We start from the raw sequence: 16,413 nt of genomic DNA on the forward strand, positions 1-16,413 counted from the left end.
AAAATAACTCTTTATAAAGGGGAGGACGCAGCGGTCCTCTTCCTAAAACGGTCTCCTCCCCACTGCGTGCTGTGGTGTGTCCACGAGTCTCTCCAGCGGCTAGGCAGTCCCAGTGTCTCTTGCCTAGACTTTGAGGACTTAGAGGCGCCTCCAAGTTTCCGGCCTTATTCCTTGAAATGTAAATAGCTAGGAAGGCAACAGTCCCATCTGCCCAGTGCACAGGCCCCTGATCTTGGCTGTAGCCATTGCCCCTGGCTGAGAGAGAAGCTATTAAACTTTGGGATGGGAGCAATCAACTAGGTCATGGCAGCAGATCTAATTCTCATAGTATGTGCGGAGTCTGAGGAGACTAGGGCTTTTCACAGGAATATTGGGAAATGAAGGGAAATTTTATTTCCCAGAGCTTCTTTGGGGATCTGTTTTCTTCTCTCGTTCTGCCTATTCTTGTGAGGGTTCCATACAGTCTCAGTTACAATATCCTTGTAATAACTTGTGACACCTCGTTGGACAGGTACCTCTGCCTTATTCTTCTTTGGAAAAGCATCAGCCATTCATTCTTCAGTAAAATTTTACAATCAGGCTAAGTTTCTGCAAATCACTTGAGAGAAATGACACAGTTTTCATGCTCAAGAACACAGACTATCCATTTCGTTTAGGCCTTCTGTGATCTTCTTACAATGAGTTTTTTATTTCCTGCATGCAAATCTTTTGAATCTTTTGTTAGATTTATTCCTAAATATTCTGTGATCTTTAGTGGTATTGAAAATGGTCTCCTTAAAAGTAAATTCTGTTTTCTGTTGTGGTGGTTGGCACATAGAAATAATGTATAGATTTCCAGATATTGTTTTTTACCAGCAACCATGCTAACCTCATTATTTTTAATACTTTGTTGGTAGGTTCTTTTGAATTTTCTAGGAATATAATCATATCATCTGAATAAAGATAATTTTGCCTCCTCCTCCCCAATTCTTGTGTCTTTATTTTTCTTGCTGTTATTAGCTAATTAAATAGAAGCAATAGTGGGCATCTTTGTCCTGTTCTTGATTTTAAAGGGAAAATTGTCAGTAGTTGCCCACTTGCTGTAGGATTTTTTTGTAAATGCTCTTAAGCAGTTTAGGAATGTTTACTTCTATTCCTAATTTCCTAAGTTTATATCATCAATGTGCATTAAATTTTATTAACTGCTTCTTCTGCATCTCTTCAGATGATTATGTGGTTTTTCTCCTTTAATCTTTTAATGTGGTAAATGCTTTTGACTTTCTAATGGCAAAAGATCCTTGCAATCCTGGATTAAACTAACTTGTTCATGTCCTGTTATCTTTTTGCACGTTGCTAGGTTTCATTTGCTGATATTGTTTGGGATGTTTTCCTCTATGTTTGTGAGATTGGATTATAATGTTATTTTATTATACTATCCTTGTTTGGTTTTGCTATCAAGGTTATATATACTGACCTCATAGAATGAATTGGGGGTATTTAATCTTTTTCTGTTTTTTGGAAAGGTTTGTGTAAGATTGGAATGATGTGTTTCTTTAAAAGTTTTGTAGAATTCACTGGTAAAACTGTGTGGGCCTGATACACTATTTGAGGAAGAATTTAAAAATAAGATTTATTATTAATGTTGATGCATAAAAAATTAGCTTAATTAGAGGCAGAGACAGAGGGAAGTTTAGATACTGAGGTGAAATTATGGGCAGGATTAAGGCCTTTAAAGAGTGATGACTTAAGTCTGGTTTTTACCCCAAGATGTATGACATTCCTAATTTTTGACTATTCTTACTAGCTGTTCTTAAAGTGAAGCAATTACAATCTTTTGACTGTTGAGAAAAATGAAAATTTAGAGAAGAACCAAGGTATAATTTTCCCTGGTTGAACACAGTATGGTTTTTCCCTTTGTATTTTTCACAGACACAGATTCTTTTAAACCTACTAGCGCTTGCTTTATGATCAACTTTTGAAAATGAACCAGGTGTTTCTGACCATAGGATGCAGTGCTAGATACATGTTCTATATCTATATATATAGAATATCTTTTGTATCTTTACAGATTTGGGGGCTGTCTAATTGAAACATTATAAAGCGGTATATTGGTATCCTCTCTTGTGGTGGTGTATTTGTTTCCTTTGTTGTTATGTCATCTTTTACTTTGCATATTTTGAGGCCATTTTACTAGGTGCACACGCTTTAGAATAGTTACATCCTCTGTGAACAAACCCTTTTTAAATACACTGGATTCTTTATATTTAATATTTTCCCCTTAAGCATTATACCATAATATATCAGCTGTCTTTATATTGGTGTTTGTCTACATATTTTTCCATACTTTTACTTCCAAACTTTATATATCTTTACAGTTCAAGTATATTGCTTATAAATAGCATAAAGCTGAATTTTCCTAAAATCCCATTGTCTTTTAATTGATAAATTTAATCCCTTTATAACATCATGATAATAATTTATTTGAATTTGTTTCCACTATATTCTTTTTTAAATAACCTTTTTATTTTGGGATATTTTTAGATTTACAGGAAATTTGCAAAGACAGTACAAGAGTTCCCATATACGTTTCACCAGTTTTCTCTAAGGTTAACATCTTACATAACTATGATACATTCATCAAAACTAAAAATATTAATATTGGTACATTACTGTTAACTAAGTTACTAAACTTTATTCAATTTCACCAGTTTTCTCACTATTGTCATTTTTCTGTTCAAGGATTCAATCCAAGGTGCATTTAGCCACCATATTATTTAACATTTTTTTTGTCCCATCTTTCTAATGCTTCTTGCATGCTTTAGATTGTCTAAATTTGTTTATGTTCTTATTCTATTTTTCCCCATTTGCCTGTTTGGGATTTACATAATCCACTTATATTTTTCAAACATTTAACTTTGAAATTTTTAAACAATACTTAGTGTACCTCTGGAACACTACAAAAACCATAAAACTAATCATTCACCCTTCTGACTAATATGCTATTGTTCTCCAATATTTTATTAGTCTTTAAGTCCACAAACTAATTTATTATCATTTTATATAGGTAATGTTTCCATTTTGCATGTTCACCATTTTTTTGCTTTTTACTGCCATTCCTTCTTACATCTCAGAGAGTGTCTTGACAGAATTTTCTTTCTGAATGACAACCTTAATGAATTCTTGTGCCTTAGCTTTGGTTCCCTGGGGATAATTTCACAGAGAAGCTTTAGTGCTGTAACTATTTTAGGGATGGGGGCAAAAGGAGCAAAGCGAGACGTGAGGGGGGCACATAAACAAGGGTGCATTGGTGAGCCGGCCATTATTTCACATCGGGCACCCTGGAGTGCTTGCTTTCCTAAGCTGGTCTTGTGAGAGGATATGGGATGTTACTGTGTCCCAGGACAGTCAGTGGGGGGCTGGGAGTGTGTATCAGAAGAAGAAATTTGTCCTCCACATTCCATCTCCAATTGGTCCAAATTTCACTCCACAGAACACAATTTCTCTGTGTTCCTGGGTTGCACATGTGAGTGAATGTCAGCCCTAGTGACAACAGGGAAGCCCCGGGCTGGGGCAAGAAGCACAATTTCCACTCCACAAAGCAGCCACTGGGAGCAACTGGGAAATGTCAGTACTGCTGCCAGCCCTTTATTCCAAAGCCTGTATGTTTTAGTTCTTGGGGACTGTGGCCAGTAGTCTTCAAATGCGGCTACGTAAAGTTCCTCCCATCTCTGTACACACATGTGCTCCTCACATCAAAAGGTAGCATCTGTTTCCCCTCCCCTTGAATCTGCATTGGCCTTTTGACTTGCTATGAATGATAGATAATGGTACAAGTAAAGTTCTAGAGCTTGAGCCTAGGCCTTAAAAGGACTGAAAGCTTCCGTTCCCTCCCTGGGGGCAGCCGGCTTGGCCTAGGCTTCTGAAAGACATGATCTCCTGTACAGAAAGAAATGCCGCAAGGAGCATCACTGGGCGGATGTATCAGTGGCGCCTTCTTAGATCGTCAGGCAGCCCAGTTTCACACAAGCAGTTTTGTGAGCCCAGCCAAAGCCACCTAGAGCAGTAGAGCCCAGGGCCTTAGCTACATCCTGGCTAAATGGCACAGAATCATGAGAAATAATAAATCATTTTGTTTTACAATATTGCGTTTTTAAGTGGCTTGCTACACAGAAATAAGTAATTGATACGAAACAGTGTTGCGCAGGATTGCGTGCTTCCAGCCTTTGGACGTGCTGGTGTGGAGGCTCGCTTCTCAGGAAAAGCAGACACAAATCCAGGTTTGTTGACAGTTTCTAAGGATGAGCCACTGCCCCCTAGAGTAGAAAGGATCCAGTGTAATCCACCTACCTTCAGGTGGGCAGGCCACCCCACGCAAAGGAGAGAGCCACCCGTCAGCCTCACAGGAGGCAGGGCTGGCAAGCCTCTGGGCGCAGAGGGATGCCGCGGAGCATTGATTAAAGAGTCCAACATTGGCTCCAGGCTTGGTTTGACTTTCACAGAAGCCAGGACAGGCACCAACCAGAATCCCCATTTCACAGGCGTAAGAGAACCGAGTCAGAGCAGCTACACGTGCTCACGGCTGGTTTCATGGCTAGCCAGAAAACAATCGGGATTTACTTTGCTTTGGATGGTCTGTATTTATTTATTTTATTGCATTTCCACCTCAGTAGAGCACCCAGGTCTTGCGAGGCCGACTAAAATCAGAACCGGCGCTGTGCCCCGCCCTCAGCAGCGCGCACGCGCATTGCAGCCTCGCCCTCTGCCGGAAACTACTCCTTCCGGCAGGCCTAGCACCGGCGCGACGCACTTCCTCCCGGCGTCCCCCGCGACGGGAAGGAGCCAAGTGAGCTCGAAGCTGACGCGACCAACCTTCGTCGCCGCCGTCCTCGCCGCCGAGCCGAGAGGAGCCGTCGCGGCCGACCCTGCCGCCCCCGCCGGTCACCATGTCCGCCCAGGCGCAGATGCGGGCCCTGCTGGACCAGCTCATGGGCACGGCCCGGGATGGTGAGTCGGGGCGATTGGACAGGCGAGGGGCCGGGTGGGAGCGAGGCCGCCGGGCGGCCTGAGGCGGGGGCTGTGATCGTCTGCGCCTGCGCCAGGCGCCCGCCCCTCCCCCCGCGCGCGGACCGCCGGCGCCGGGCCTTTGTTTGAGCCGGTTTGCTCGGGAGGCGGCTGCGGCCGGGCGCTCCAGCGCCGGCACTGCATCCCCCTGGGCTCCTCCTTCGGAACCCGTACTGCAGGCGGAGGCTGTGGCCCTTTCCCCTTTTCACGTCCTGCGGCTTCCTCCCCGGCCGGCGCCGCGGCTCCTTTGCGAACCCGGGTGTTCGCGAAGGGCTTGCTGGAGCCAGCATCCTCCGAGGCTCCTTGGGGAAGAAGCTACACTCGAGGGAGCCGGATGGGCCTCGAAACCCCGGCCGTGCTTGTTCTGTACCTTTGCAAGGGGAGCCGTAAATTGAGCTTTTCTAACGAGGGTTCCTGCCGAGTGCTTTTCCAGCCCCCTTTCCCTCCAACCACACAGGAGAGCCTCTGTTTAGCCAGAGCTTGGCAGTCGTTAGGCAGGTCGTACTGTAGGGAGGAGTCCTAGAGGATGGTGGTTGTCTCAAGAGAAAGCGGTCGCATCTTTGCTAAACTATATTCCTGCTGTGGTTTGTGTTTTCTTTTCTCCCGAAGTAACGAGGTTGTAAGTTCACACTGGCACATTTGCAGGGCTGTGCAGATTCTTTGCACTTTATTTCATAGGTGAATAAGTGCTTTTTAGCTTTCTTTGTATATTGAGTTGCTTTTGAATTGCTTCCCATATTTTTATTTCATACAAACTGAACAATTGTGGCCCCTCTATTTTATTTATAAAGGTTCAGTGTATCTTTGCCTGCCTACATCAATCTGCAAGGGAGTTGCAGAAAAGCCTCATGTTCATCGAGCCGTGAGTCACAACCAATTTCTAAGCTGTTATAACAAAAAAGTGTTTGCTTTTTTTCACAAGTAACTTTAAAAGTGTAGTTTAGAAAGAAAACATTTTCAGTAGACACAACATTAATCCTGGATGCTTGCAAATCCTAAAATATATTCCTCCTCTAGTATTACACAGCTCTGTGTCATATACACAGATTAGCTTTAAAATTTGTCACATTACACTTTGCCTTTACTTTTATGTATCATTCCCCTGACTTCCTTACTGCAGGTTGGGCAAGAAAACTTTTCCTTTAAAACTTTTCAACAGCGGGCATAAAATTCTGCAGCTGAGGTCTTGAAGAATGCAGATGGGTACAGTATGTGTTGGAACTCACAGTGTGTATTGACCAACCCAGTTCCTTTCTGCCTCTTTTTGGTATTGTCTTTTTGGTATTGTTAAAAGTGACTCCCAGGTGCCAACTCTGTCTAAGGGTGGGGGTGAAAGGAGCATAGGAAGATTAGGCCTAGATTATTTATCAGCGGCACAGTTAGAAAGCTTTCTTCTTCATGAGATTTTGGGCAAAACACTGCCTATGCATTTGTCCACAGCAAAATGATTAGATTAATAAGTAGCTTCTGTTGGAGGAAACTACTACAATACGTGGTGATTTGTGGCCCTTTGATTAGCATGGGTTTTGTTATCCCATTGCCCACATGTATGTGTGGGGGCTAATGGCCTTTTGGTGCTCAGCCTATTACTTCTGACTCCTTGATTTCTTTGGCACAATCAGTGGTGTCAGATCTCATTAAGTGTGACTCTTCATGGTATATTAAGCATCATAAAACATCTATGTGCCACTCTAGTTGTAAATTTTTCTAGACCAGGTTTTCAGTGTTATTTGGTAGTCTGCGAATCATCCAGTGAATTGTACCAGACAGGCTTTTGTGCTTGATGTGATAATATTGTCTTATTTAAAACCACAAATGAATTTCAGGAGATGAAACCAGACAGAGGGTCAAGTTTACAGATGACCGTGTCTGCAAGAGTCATCTTCTGGATTGCTGTCCGCATGACATCCTGGCTGGGACGGTAGGTGCATTTGGGGGGGAAGTCACGGAACTGCCTGTCAAATTACAGATTCTATTAGTTTGGTGGAATTGTATATTATGGGACATATTTCACCACAGTGAAACTCTCTGTAAAGTTACCAGCTTTTTGCAGTCATTTATGTTGAGTTATTCACAACTACGTAATGCAAGTAGTCTTATTTATAGCAAAAAGTATGTTTCAGGTCAGCCTTTAGTTGTTTGAAGATTGTTTTCAAGTTGAACATACACTAGATTTTTGATCTAACAAGGTACATTTCTTCCCCAAGTTTTTGTTTTTTTTTAAAAATCAGTAATAACACTGATTTTTGTAGTTTGTGTTTATGCCACCCTTTTGGGAAATCAGTACATGATCCAGTGAACACAGACTCCTAACATTTTAAGTTCACATCAGATGAACCAAAAAATAATAAGTGCTTGTTTTGCATAATAGGAATTTATACAAAATCAGATACAATTCAAGAAGACTAAAGAGTGGAGGATTACGTATACGATTCAGCCACTTAGAGGAAATAGGTGCTGTAAAGACCACCACCGTTTCACAGCTACCTTGTGGAATATAAAAGCTGTCCACTCATTGTAAGGGTCAAATGTGCATGCATTAGGGAGTGTTTTATTCACTATTAATTGTGCCTTTATTATTATGGTGGGGGAGAAGCCTTTGGAAAACCACTCAGATGTATTAATCTTATTGAGCTGGCTCTTCTGACAGCAAATAGGAAATAAATGCCTAACCTTGTGCTTCTGTCCCCTGAGGCTTTGCCTGCGGGTTAATCTGCATGGGAAAATGCTGCAACTACTCTTTGCAGTACTTGATTTGGGTGCAGTCAGTGTGTACTCATGGCTGCCCCCAGGCATAAGCAGCTCAGCCGAAAAAGTGGAGTTGTTGATAGATCTTACTGGAAGAAGCCAGAGGGGATGGAGCGAAAAGCACTGGGGCGAGGTAGAAGTATTTTAGCTGTATCTTTCTGGTCAGATCCCTGGTAGCATTGTTCTAGAATGCTGGTGAGAAAAATAATGAGAATGAAGGCATTTCCTACAAATGTTTGATGTGTTGAGTATAGAGTAATTTGGTAAATATTTACTGGATGCCTACTCTGCTCCAGGCACTGGGGGTATGGTGCCAATAAGACAGAAGTATTCTCATCCAAGGGAAGAAGGGGACTGACAATAAATAATAAATGAGTAGGCAGTGGACTGTTTCGGATAGGGTGAGAACACACGCATGGTTTGGGGTGTAACACTCAGGGTGGAGGATGGAGCTGAAGGACAACGGGAATGCCGCTGGTAACGTGGGCTGGCGGGAGTGAGGCTGTAGAGTTTCATGAGAGACGAGGAGCCCTGGACGGAGCAGGGTCGCTTCATGTGGACCTGGGCAGGGGCAGCTGGGTGAAGGTGCAGGTGGACCACTGTCCGTGCCTGCCAGGGTCGTTGGGGTGAGACTTGGTAGTTAGGGTGGAGCTGGTTGTGGAGGTGGAGCCTTGTGCCACAGGAAGCGGAGGTGAGAGCTAGAGGTAACAGTTTGTGTTTTGTGTTAAATTGATTGACAGGGAATAAATATAATCCTTAGACTAGAGCAACAAGATGAAAGTGCTTCTAACCCTCAGCCTGCTGAGGACTGCACCAGACTTGTTTTTGCTCAGTTGATCTTCTGTCATCGTAGGGGTAAGATAGGAATAGAAGTAAGTTTTTTATTGTGACTTTGTGGGAAAATGTCATGTTGATTAGTAAGTTTGGAAGAGTAAGAACGCCAAAGGGTAGGTGTTACTCTTGTCTAGAGAAAGAACTTTGTTTTCCGAAGGTTCTCAAAGAGTCTTTAGTGTCCTTCCCTGTCAGCAGTGTGAGACCATTAGAGGGCAGAGAAGGCAGGGCTTTGTGCGTTGTGAAAGGTCTGACACACTGGATTTGACAGCCAATTGAAGTATTTTGGAAGGACTTAATGAATGTGGTATTTTAGCTCTGCTTGTTGCATAGCTGCCAGGAGAATGGGCTGGTATTTCCCTGTCTCCTTGGAAAAGCTGGAAAGATACATCCGGAGAGTAATTGTGGAAGCCAGGATTCCGCAGAAGCCCCCTCAGAGCTCTCCTCAGCCAAAGGAAGACAGCTTTGCATGTGGTTCCCCAGTGTCAAAACTTTTTTGGAGTGTTTGGAATCGTAGTAGATTTACATTTCAGAATGATACTACTTAAGGTTTTTGTGCTTACTTCCTCTGGTAGCGTTTTTTTGTTTTTTGTTAACGGAGCAACAGAACCTCCACTAGCGTTTAAGCATTTCTGATAGATACCATTCCTTTTAGTTATAGCGCTCAGTTTCATTTGTGGAAACCCTTTCTTTTCTTTTCTTTTCTTTTATATTTAATTTTTTATTAAGGTATTATTGATATATACTCTTAGGAAGATTTCACATGAAAAAACAATGTTACTGCATTTACGCATATTACCAAGTCCCCACCCGTACCCCAATGCAGTCACTGTCCATAAGATGCCACAGATTCACTATTTGAAAGATCAAAATTAAGGATATGTAAAACATGCATTAATCGTTGATTTGCAGTTAATTTTATCCTATCAAGGAGTAGTCCCCCCCTTTTTTATCATTAATCTACAATTACATGAAGAACATTATGTTTACTAGGCTCTCCCCCCTACACCAAGTCCAGATTCACTGTTTGCCGTCTCTGTGCTACACTGTTCTCCCCGCGACCCCCCACACCATGTGTACTAAACATAATACCCCTCAATCCCCTTCTCCCTCCCTCCCCACACCTCCCCTTTGGTGCCCACTAATTCTTTCTTGGAGTCTCTGAGTCTGCTGCTATTTTTGTTCCTTCAGTTTTGCTTTGTTCTTATACTCTACAAATGAGGGAAATCATTTGGCACTTCTCTTTCTCCACCTGGCCTGAGCATAATATCCTCCAGCTCCATGTTGCAAATGGCAGGATTTGTTTCTTTCTTATGGCTGAATAGTATTGCCTTGTGTATATGTACCACATCTTTATCCATTCAATCTACTGATGGACACTTAGGTTGCTTCCATATGTTGGCTATTCTAAAAAGTGCTGCGATAAACGGTGCATATGTCTTTTTGAATCTGAGAAGTTGTATTCTTTGGGTAAATTCCGAGGAGTGGGATTCCCAGGTCAAATCGTATTTCTATTTTGAGTTTTTTGAGGAACCTCCATACTGCTTCCCACAATGGTTGAACTAGCTTGCATTCCCACCAGCAGTGTAGGAGGTTCCCCTTTCTCTGCATCCTCGCCAGCATTTGTTGTTTTTTCAATGCTGGCCATCCTTACTGGTGTGAGGTGGTATCTCATTGTGGTTTTAATTTGCATTTCCCTGATGATTAGTGATGTGGAGCATCTTTTCATGTTGCCCATCTGAATTTCTTCTTTGGAGAACTGTCTCTTCATATTCTCTGCCCATTTTTTAATCGGATTATTTGCTTTTTGGGTGTTGAGGCGTGTGAGTTCTTTATCTATTTTGGTTGTTAACCCCTTGTTGGATATGTTATTTACAAATGCATTCTCCCACACTGTAGGATGCCTTTTTGTTCTGTTGATGGTGTCCTTTGCTGTACAGAAACTTTTTAGTTTGATGTAGTCCCATGAGTTCATTTTTGCTTTTGTTTCCCTTGCCTGAGGAGATGCATCAGGAAGAAGTTCCTCATGCTTATATTCAGGAGATTTTCACCTATGTTGTCTTCTAAGAGTTTTATGGTTTCATGACTTACATTCAGGTCTTTGATCCATTTCGAGTTTACTTTTGTGTGCGGGGTTAAACAACAATCCAGTGTCATTGTCTTGCATGTAGCTGTCCAGTTTTGCCAACACCAGCTGTTGAAGAGGCTGTCATTTCCCCACTGTATGTCCATGGCTCCTTTATCGTATTTTAATTGACCATATATGGTTGGGTTTATATCAGGGCTCTCTAGTCTGTTCCAAATTGTCTTGATTACTGTGGCTTTGTAGTAGAGCTTGAAGTTGGGGAGCATAATCCCCTCAGCTTTATTCTTCGTTCTCAGGATTTCTTTGGCTATTTGGGGTCTTTTGTGGTTCCATATGAATTTTAGAACGATTTTCTCTAGTTCGCTGAAGAATGCTGTTGGTATTTTGATAGGAATTGCATTGAATCTGTAGATTGCTGTAGAATCTGTAGACAGATGTGTTTCCATTTATTGGTATCTTCTTTAATTTCTCTCATTAGTGTCTTGTAGTTTTCAGAGTATAGGTCTTTCACTTCCTTGGTTAGGTTTATTCCTAGGTACTTTATTCTTTTGATGCAACTGTGAATAGAATTGTTTTCCTGATTTCTCTCCCTTCTAGTTCATTGTTAGTGTATAGGAATGCCATAGATTTCTGCATATTAATTGTGTATCCTGCAACTTTGCTGAATTCAGATATTAGATCTTGTAGTTTTGGAGTGGATTCTTTAGGGTTTTTTATGTACAATATCATGTCAACTGCAAACAGGGACAGTTTAACTTCTTCCTTGTCAATCTAGATGCCTTTTATTTCTTCGTGTTGTCTGATTGCTGTGGCTATGTACTCCACACTCCAGTACTATGTTGAATAGAGGTGGGGAGAGTGGGTATCCTTGTTTTATTCCCGATCTTAAAGGAAAAACTTTCAGCTTCTCGCTGTTCAGTATGATGTTGGCTGTGGGTTTGTCATATATGGCCTTTATTATGTTGAGGTACTTGCCCTCTATACCCATTTTGTTGAGAGATTTTATCATTGAATGGATGTTGAATTTTGTCAAATGCTTTTTCAGCATCTATGGAGATGATCATGTGGTTTTTGTCCTTTTTGTGGATGTGGTGGATGATGTTGATGGATTTTTGAATGTTGTACCATCCTTGCATCCCTGGAATAAATCCTGCTTGATCATGTTGGATGATCTTTTTGATGTATTTTGAATTCGGTTTGCTAATATTTTGTTGAGTATTTTTGCATCTATGTTTATCAGGGAAAATGGTCTGTAATTTTCTTTTCTTGTGGTGCCTTTGCCTGGTTTTAGTATTAGAGTGATGCTGGCCTCATAGAATGAGTTTGGAAATATTCCCTCTTTTTCTACTCTGGAAAACTTTAAGGAAGATGGGTATTAGGTCTTCACTGAATGTTTGATAAAATTCAGCGGTGAGGCCATCTGGTCCAGGGGTTTTTGTTCTTAGGTAGGTTTTTGATTACCAGTTCAATTTCGTTGCTGGTAATCAGTCTGTTCAGATTTCCTGTTTCGTTCTAGGTCAGTCTTGAAAGGTTGTATTTTTCTAGAAAGTTGTCTATTTCTTCTAGGTTATCCAGTTTGTTAGTATATAATTTTTCATAGTATTCTCTAATAATTCTTTGTATTTCTGTGGTGTCTGTAGTGATTTTTCCTTTCTCATTTCTGAATCTATTTATGTGAGTAGACTCTTTTTTTCTTTTTCTTTTTCTTTTTTTTTTTTGCTATCATTAATCTACAATTACATGAAGAACACTGTTTACCAGGCTCCCCCCCTCACAAAGTCCCCTCCCACCCCTCTACAGTCACTGTCCATCAGCATTGCAAGATGCTGTATAATCACTACCTGTGTTCTCTGTTGTACAGCCCTCCCCGTACGCCCCCAACACTGTACATGCCAATCGTAATGCCCCCTTTCTTTTTCCCCACTCTTATCCCTCCCTTCCCACCCATCATCCCCAGTCCCTTTCCTTTTGGTAACTGTTAATCCATTCTTGGGTTCTGTGATTCTGCTGCTGTTTTGTTCCTTCAGTTTTTCTTTGTTCTTATACTCCACATATGAGTGAAATCATTTGATATTTGTCTTTCTCGGCCTGGCTTATTTCACTGAGCATAATACCCTCTAGCTCCATCCATGTTGTTGCAAATGGTAGGGTTTGTTTTCTTCTTATGGCTGAATAATATTCCATTGTGTATATGTACCACCTCTTCTTTATCCATTCATCTACTGATGGACACTTGGGTTGCTTCCATTTCTTGGCTATTGTAAATAGTGCTGCCATAAACATAGGGGTGCATCTGTCTTTTTCAAACTGGGCTGCTGCATTCTTAGGGTAAATTTCTAGAAGTGGAATTCCTGGGTCAAATCGTGTTTCTATTTTGAGCATTTTGAGGAACCTCCATACTGCTTGAACTAATTTACATTCCCACCAGCAGTGTAGGAGGGTTCCCCTTTCTCCACAACCTCACCAGCATTTGTTGTTGTTTGTCTTTTGGATGGTGGCGATCCTTACTGGTGTGAGGTGATATCTCATTGTGGTTTTAATTTGCATTTCTCTGATGACAAGCGATGTGGAGCATCTTTTCATGTGTCTTTTGGCCATCTGAATTTCTTCTTTAGAGAACTGTATTCAGCTCCTCTGCCCATTTTTTAATTGGATTATTTGCTTTATGTTTGTTGAGGTGTGTGAGCTCTTTATATATTTTGCTCTTTTTTTCTTGATAAGTCTGCCTGGGGGTTTATCTATTTTGTTTATTTTCTCAAAGAACCAGCTCTTGCTTTCATTGATTCTTTCTATTGTTTTATTCTTCTTGATTTTATTTATTTCTTCTCTAATCTTTATTATGTCCCTCCTGCTGACTTTGGGCCTCATTTGTTCTTCTTTTTCTACTTTCGTTAATTGTGAGTTTAGACTGCTCATATGGGATTGTTCTTCTTTCCTGAGGTACGCCTGTGTTGCAATATACTGTCCTCTTAGCGCACAGCCTTGGCTGCGTCCCACACATTTTGCGGTGTTGAATTATTGTTGTCATTTGTCTCCATATATTGCTTGATCTCTGTTTTTATTTGGTCATTGATCCATTGGTTATTTAGTAGCATGTTGTGAAGCCTCCATGTGTTTGTGGGATTTTTCACTTTCTTTGCGTAATTTATTTCTAGTTTCATACCTTTGTGGTCTTGAGAAACTGGTTGGTACAATTTCTGTCTTTTTGAATTTACCGAGGCTCTTTTTATGGCCTAGAATATGATCTATTCTTGAAAATGTTCCGTGTGCACTTGAGAAGAATGTGTATTCTGCTGCTTTTGGATGGAGAGTTCTGTAGATGTCTGTTAGGTCCATCTGTTCTAGTGTGTTGTTCAATGCCTCTGTCTCCTTACTTATTTTCTGTCTGGTTGATCTGTCCTTCAGAAGTCTCTTAGAATGAATGCATCACATTCTATTTCCCCTTTTAATTCTGTTAGTATTTGTTTCACATATGTTAGTGCTCTTGTGTTGGGAGCATAAATATTTATAATGGTTATATCTTCTTGTTAAATTGACCCCTTTATCATTATGTAATGTCCATCTTTGTCTCTTGTGACTTTCTTTGTTTTGAAGTCTATTTTGTCTAATACAAGTACTGCAACTCCTGCTTTTTTCTCCCAAGGGTTAGGTTGTGTTATAATTGTCAAACCTGATACCTGATTTCTGTCTGCACTTTCCTTTTCTTGTGTCTGCAGCTCAGGTGTTGAGCATCTTGAGTAAGTCAAGGCTGGAAGAAGGAATGCTGAGAACCTTGTTGCTGTCGTTGGTGCACTTGGTGCACTTGTTTTCTGGCCTTTTCGTTGTCACTCACGCATACCCACTATGCACTGAATAGACATTTCTTACCTGACTGATGTAAAAGTAAAACTGGCAAAGGCTAATTAATGTGTTTTCATTATTAGTCCAGTTATGTCTGGGTCTAAAAGATAGAAACCTTTATTTACACTGTTAAATGCATCTGTGCTGAGTTTCATATAATCATTGTGGTGAAAGAAAAATAAGGCTCTCAGCCATACACTGTTTTCTTTTTTTTTAATTGATATATAGTTGATGAACAATATTGTATCAGTTTTAAGTACACAACATAGTGATTCATGTATTCCGTTTCTTAATTTTCTCACAGTTTAGTATTCAAAAAAGTACTGTTTATTTTTGGTGACAGTTGAAACACCAGGTGATGTGATTTCTACAGTTAGTTGATGTTCATTTGTAAATTTTTTGTTTCTTTCTCACAGCGCATGGATTTAGGAGAATGTACCAAAATCCACGACTTGGCCCTCCGAGCTGATTATGAGATTGCAAGTAAAGAAAGAGACCTGTTTTTTGAATTAGATGTAAGTTTTATGTGGTGTTAATTCATCCCTCCTGTGAAGAGCCAAATGTTGAATGAAAATAATGTAACATTGTAAATTACAAAGTAAAATAATGATAATAGATACTTGTTATCGCACCATCCCAGCTGAGAGCTATAACATGTCCAATATCATTTTGTGTCTACCTCCCAAACACTTCTGCATTTTTTATGTATTATTTCCTTTCAAAAATATTTTTTAGTACATATTTTTATGATTTCTTCAATGTTTACTTTTGCTTGTGTTTGAGCTTTATGTAAACAGTTTCATAGTGTAGAGAGTCTTCAGTGACTTTTTTCCATTCAGTATTATGTTTCTGTTTACCTGTTTTGTTTGGTGTGATTGATTTTCATTGTTGCTTATCCATTCTTTATTCAGATTGGGTAGGTTTTCATTTCTTTGCTGACATGAACAAGTATTATAAATATTCATGAATATCTTCCTGGTGCACATGTACAGGATTTATGTACAGTATATTTCCACTCTAGATAGGAATACCCAGGTAGAATACCCTAGGAAAAGAATTGCTGGCTCATAGGTTACGTATTGTTCATCCTCGCAAGATAGTTTTATAATGTCTTTTTCTTTCTATTGTTTGATAAAACTTATATCCCCAAGAGCAGTGTCTACACCCTCACCAACACTTGCTGTTACCAAAATTTTTAAATTTTTGCCACTTAATGTTAGTAAAATGACATTTCACAGTTTTTTTTATTACTGTCTCCCAGAGGAGACTTTCTTTTTTCCTAAACCATCTGCTTCCCTCCATGACATTTTGATACTACCAGTATCCTGCATATCATTTCAAGTACTGCCATCCTTTCCAGGCCACAAGCCATTGTAATAACATTAGATTATTTTTCGCCCTGTAAGACCAGTTTTCACCTTTGCCCATATTGAGAATGCATGGTTTAGAGTCAGTCCATTGTAATTTTTCCTTTCCTTGAGTCTCAGTTGCTGGTATGACCAGAGGTCCGTGAAGGGGTTTGGCTCAGGTTCCTAAGTGGACACTGAAAAGGGGCTGAGCGAGGTATGCCGCGGCCAGAGAGGGGACTCCGAGGGACAGTCTTAGCGGGTGTTACTTTAGCTGGAGTAAATTCTCTTTAAAATGAGTAGGCTTAAAAAGTGGTTACACATTGAGCATTGACCCCCCCCCATACTGAATTTTATTGTTGTTAACAACCATTTGATCAATAAATATGAGAGATGCCCTCTCAAAAAAAAAAAATAATAAAATAAAATAAAATAAAATAAAATAAATAAATTCCAATAGGTAAAAATAAATTTTTAAAAATAAAATGCTAATGTATAAGAAATTTCCAAAATTTAAAAATC

General features: G+C 40.4%; 1 protein-coding gene across 4 annotated transcripts in view; it reads left to right on the forward strand.

The window, feature by feature from the left end:
- Positions 1-4,795: 4,795 nt before the first annotated feature.
- The window catches only part of LUC7L (LUC7 like), a 30,383-nt gene continuing 18,765 nt past the window's right edge, over positions 4,796-16,413 (forward strand). The window contains exons 1-4 of one of the 4 annotated variants that reach the window (XM_037005512.2): positions 4,796-4,983; positions 5,832-5,902; positions 6,867-6,961; positions 14,962-15,060. In XM_037005512.2, coding sequence (XP_036861407.1) covers positions 14,965-15,060 — 96 coding nt within the window. In that variant the 5' untranslated portion in view covers positions 4,796-4,983; positions 5,832-5,902; positions 6,867-6,961; positions 14,962-14,964. The remainder of the gene's footprint in view (positions 4,984-5,831; positions 5,903-6,866; positions 6,962-14,961; positions 15,061-16,413) is intronic. The other 3 variants (XM_037005511.2, XM_037005515.2, XM_037005513.2) reach the window with 3 other exon arrangements.

This window comes from Manis javanica, chromosome 10 (genome assembly GCF_040802235.1).
Source record: "Manis javanica isolate MJ-LG chromosome 10, MJ_LKY, whole genome shotgun sequence".
NCBI lineage: Eukaryota > Metazoa > Chordata > Mammalia > Pholidota > Manidae > Manis > Manis javanica.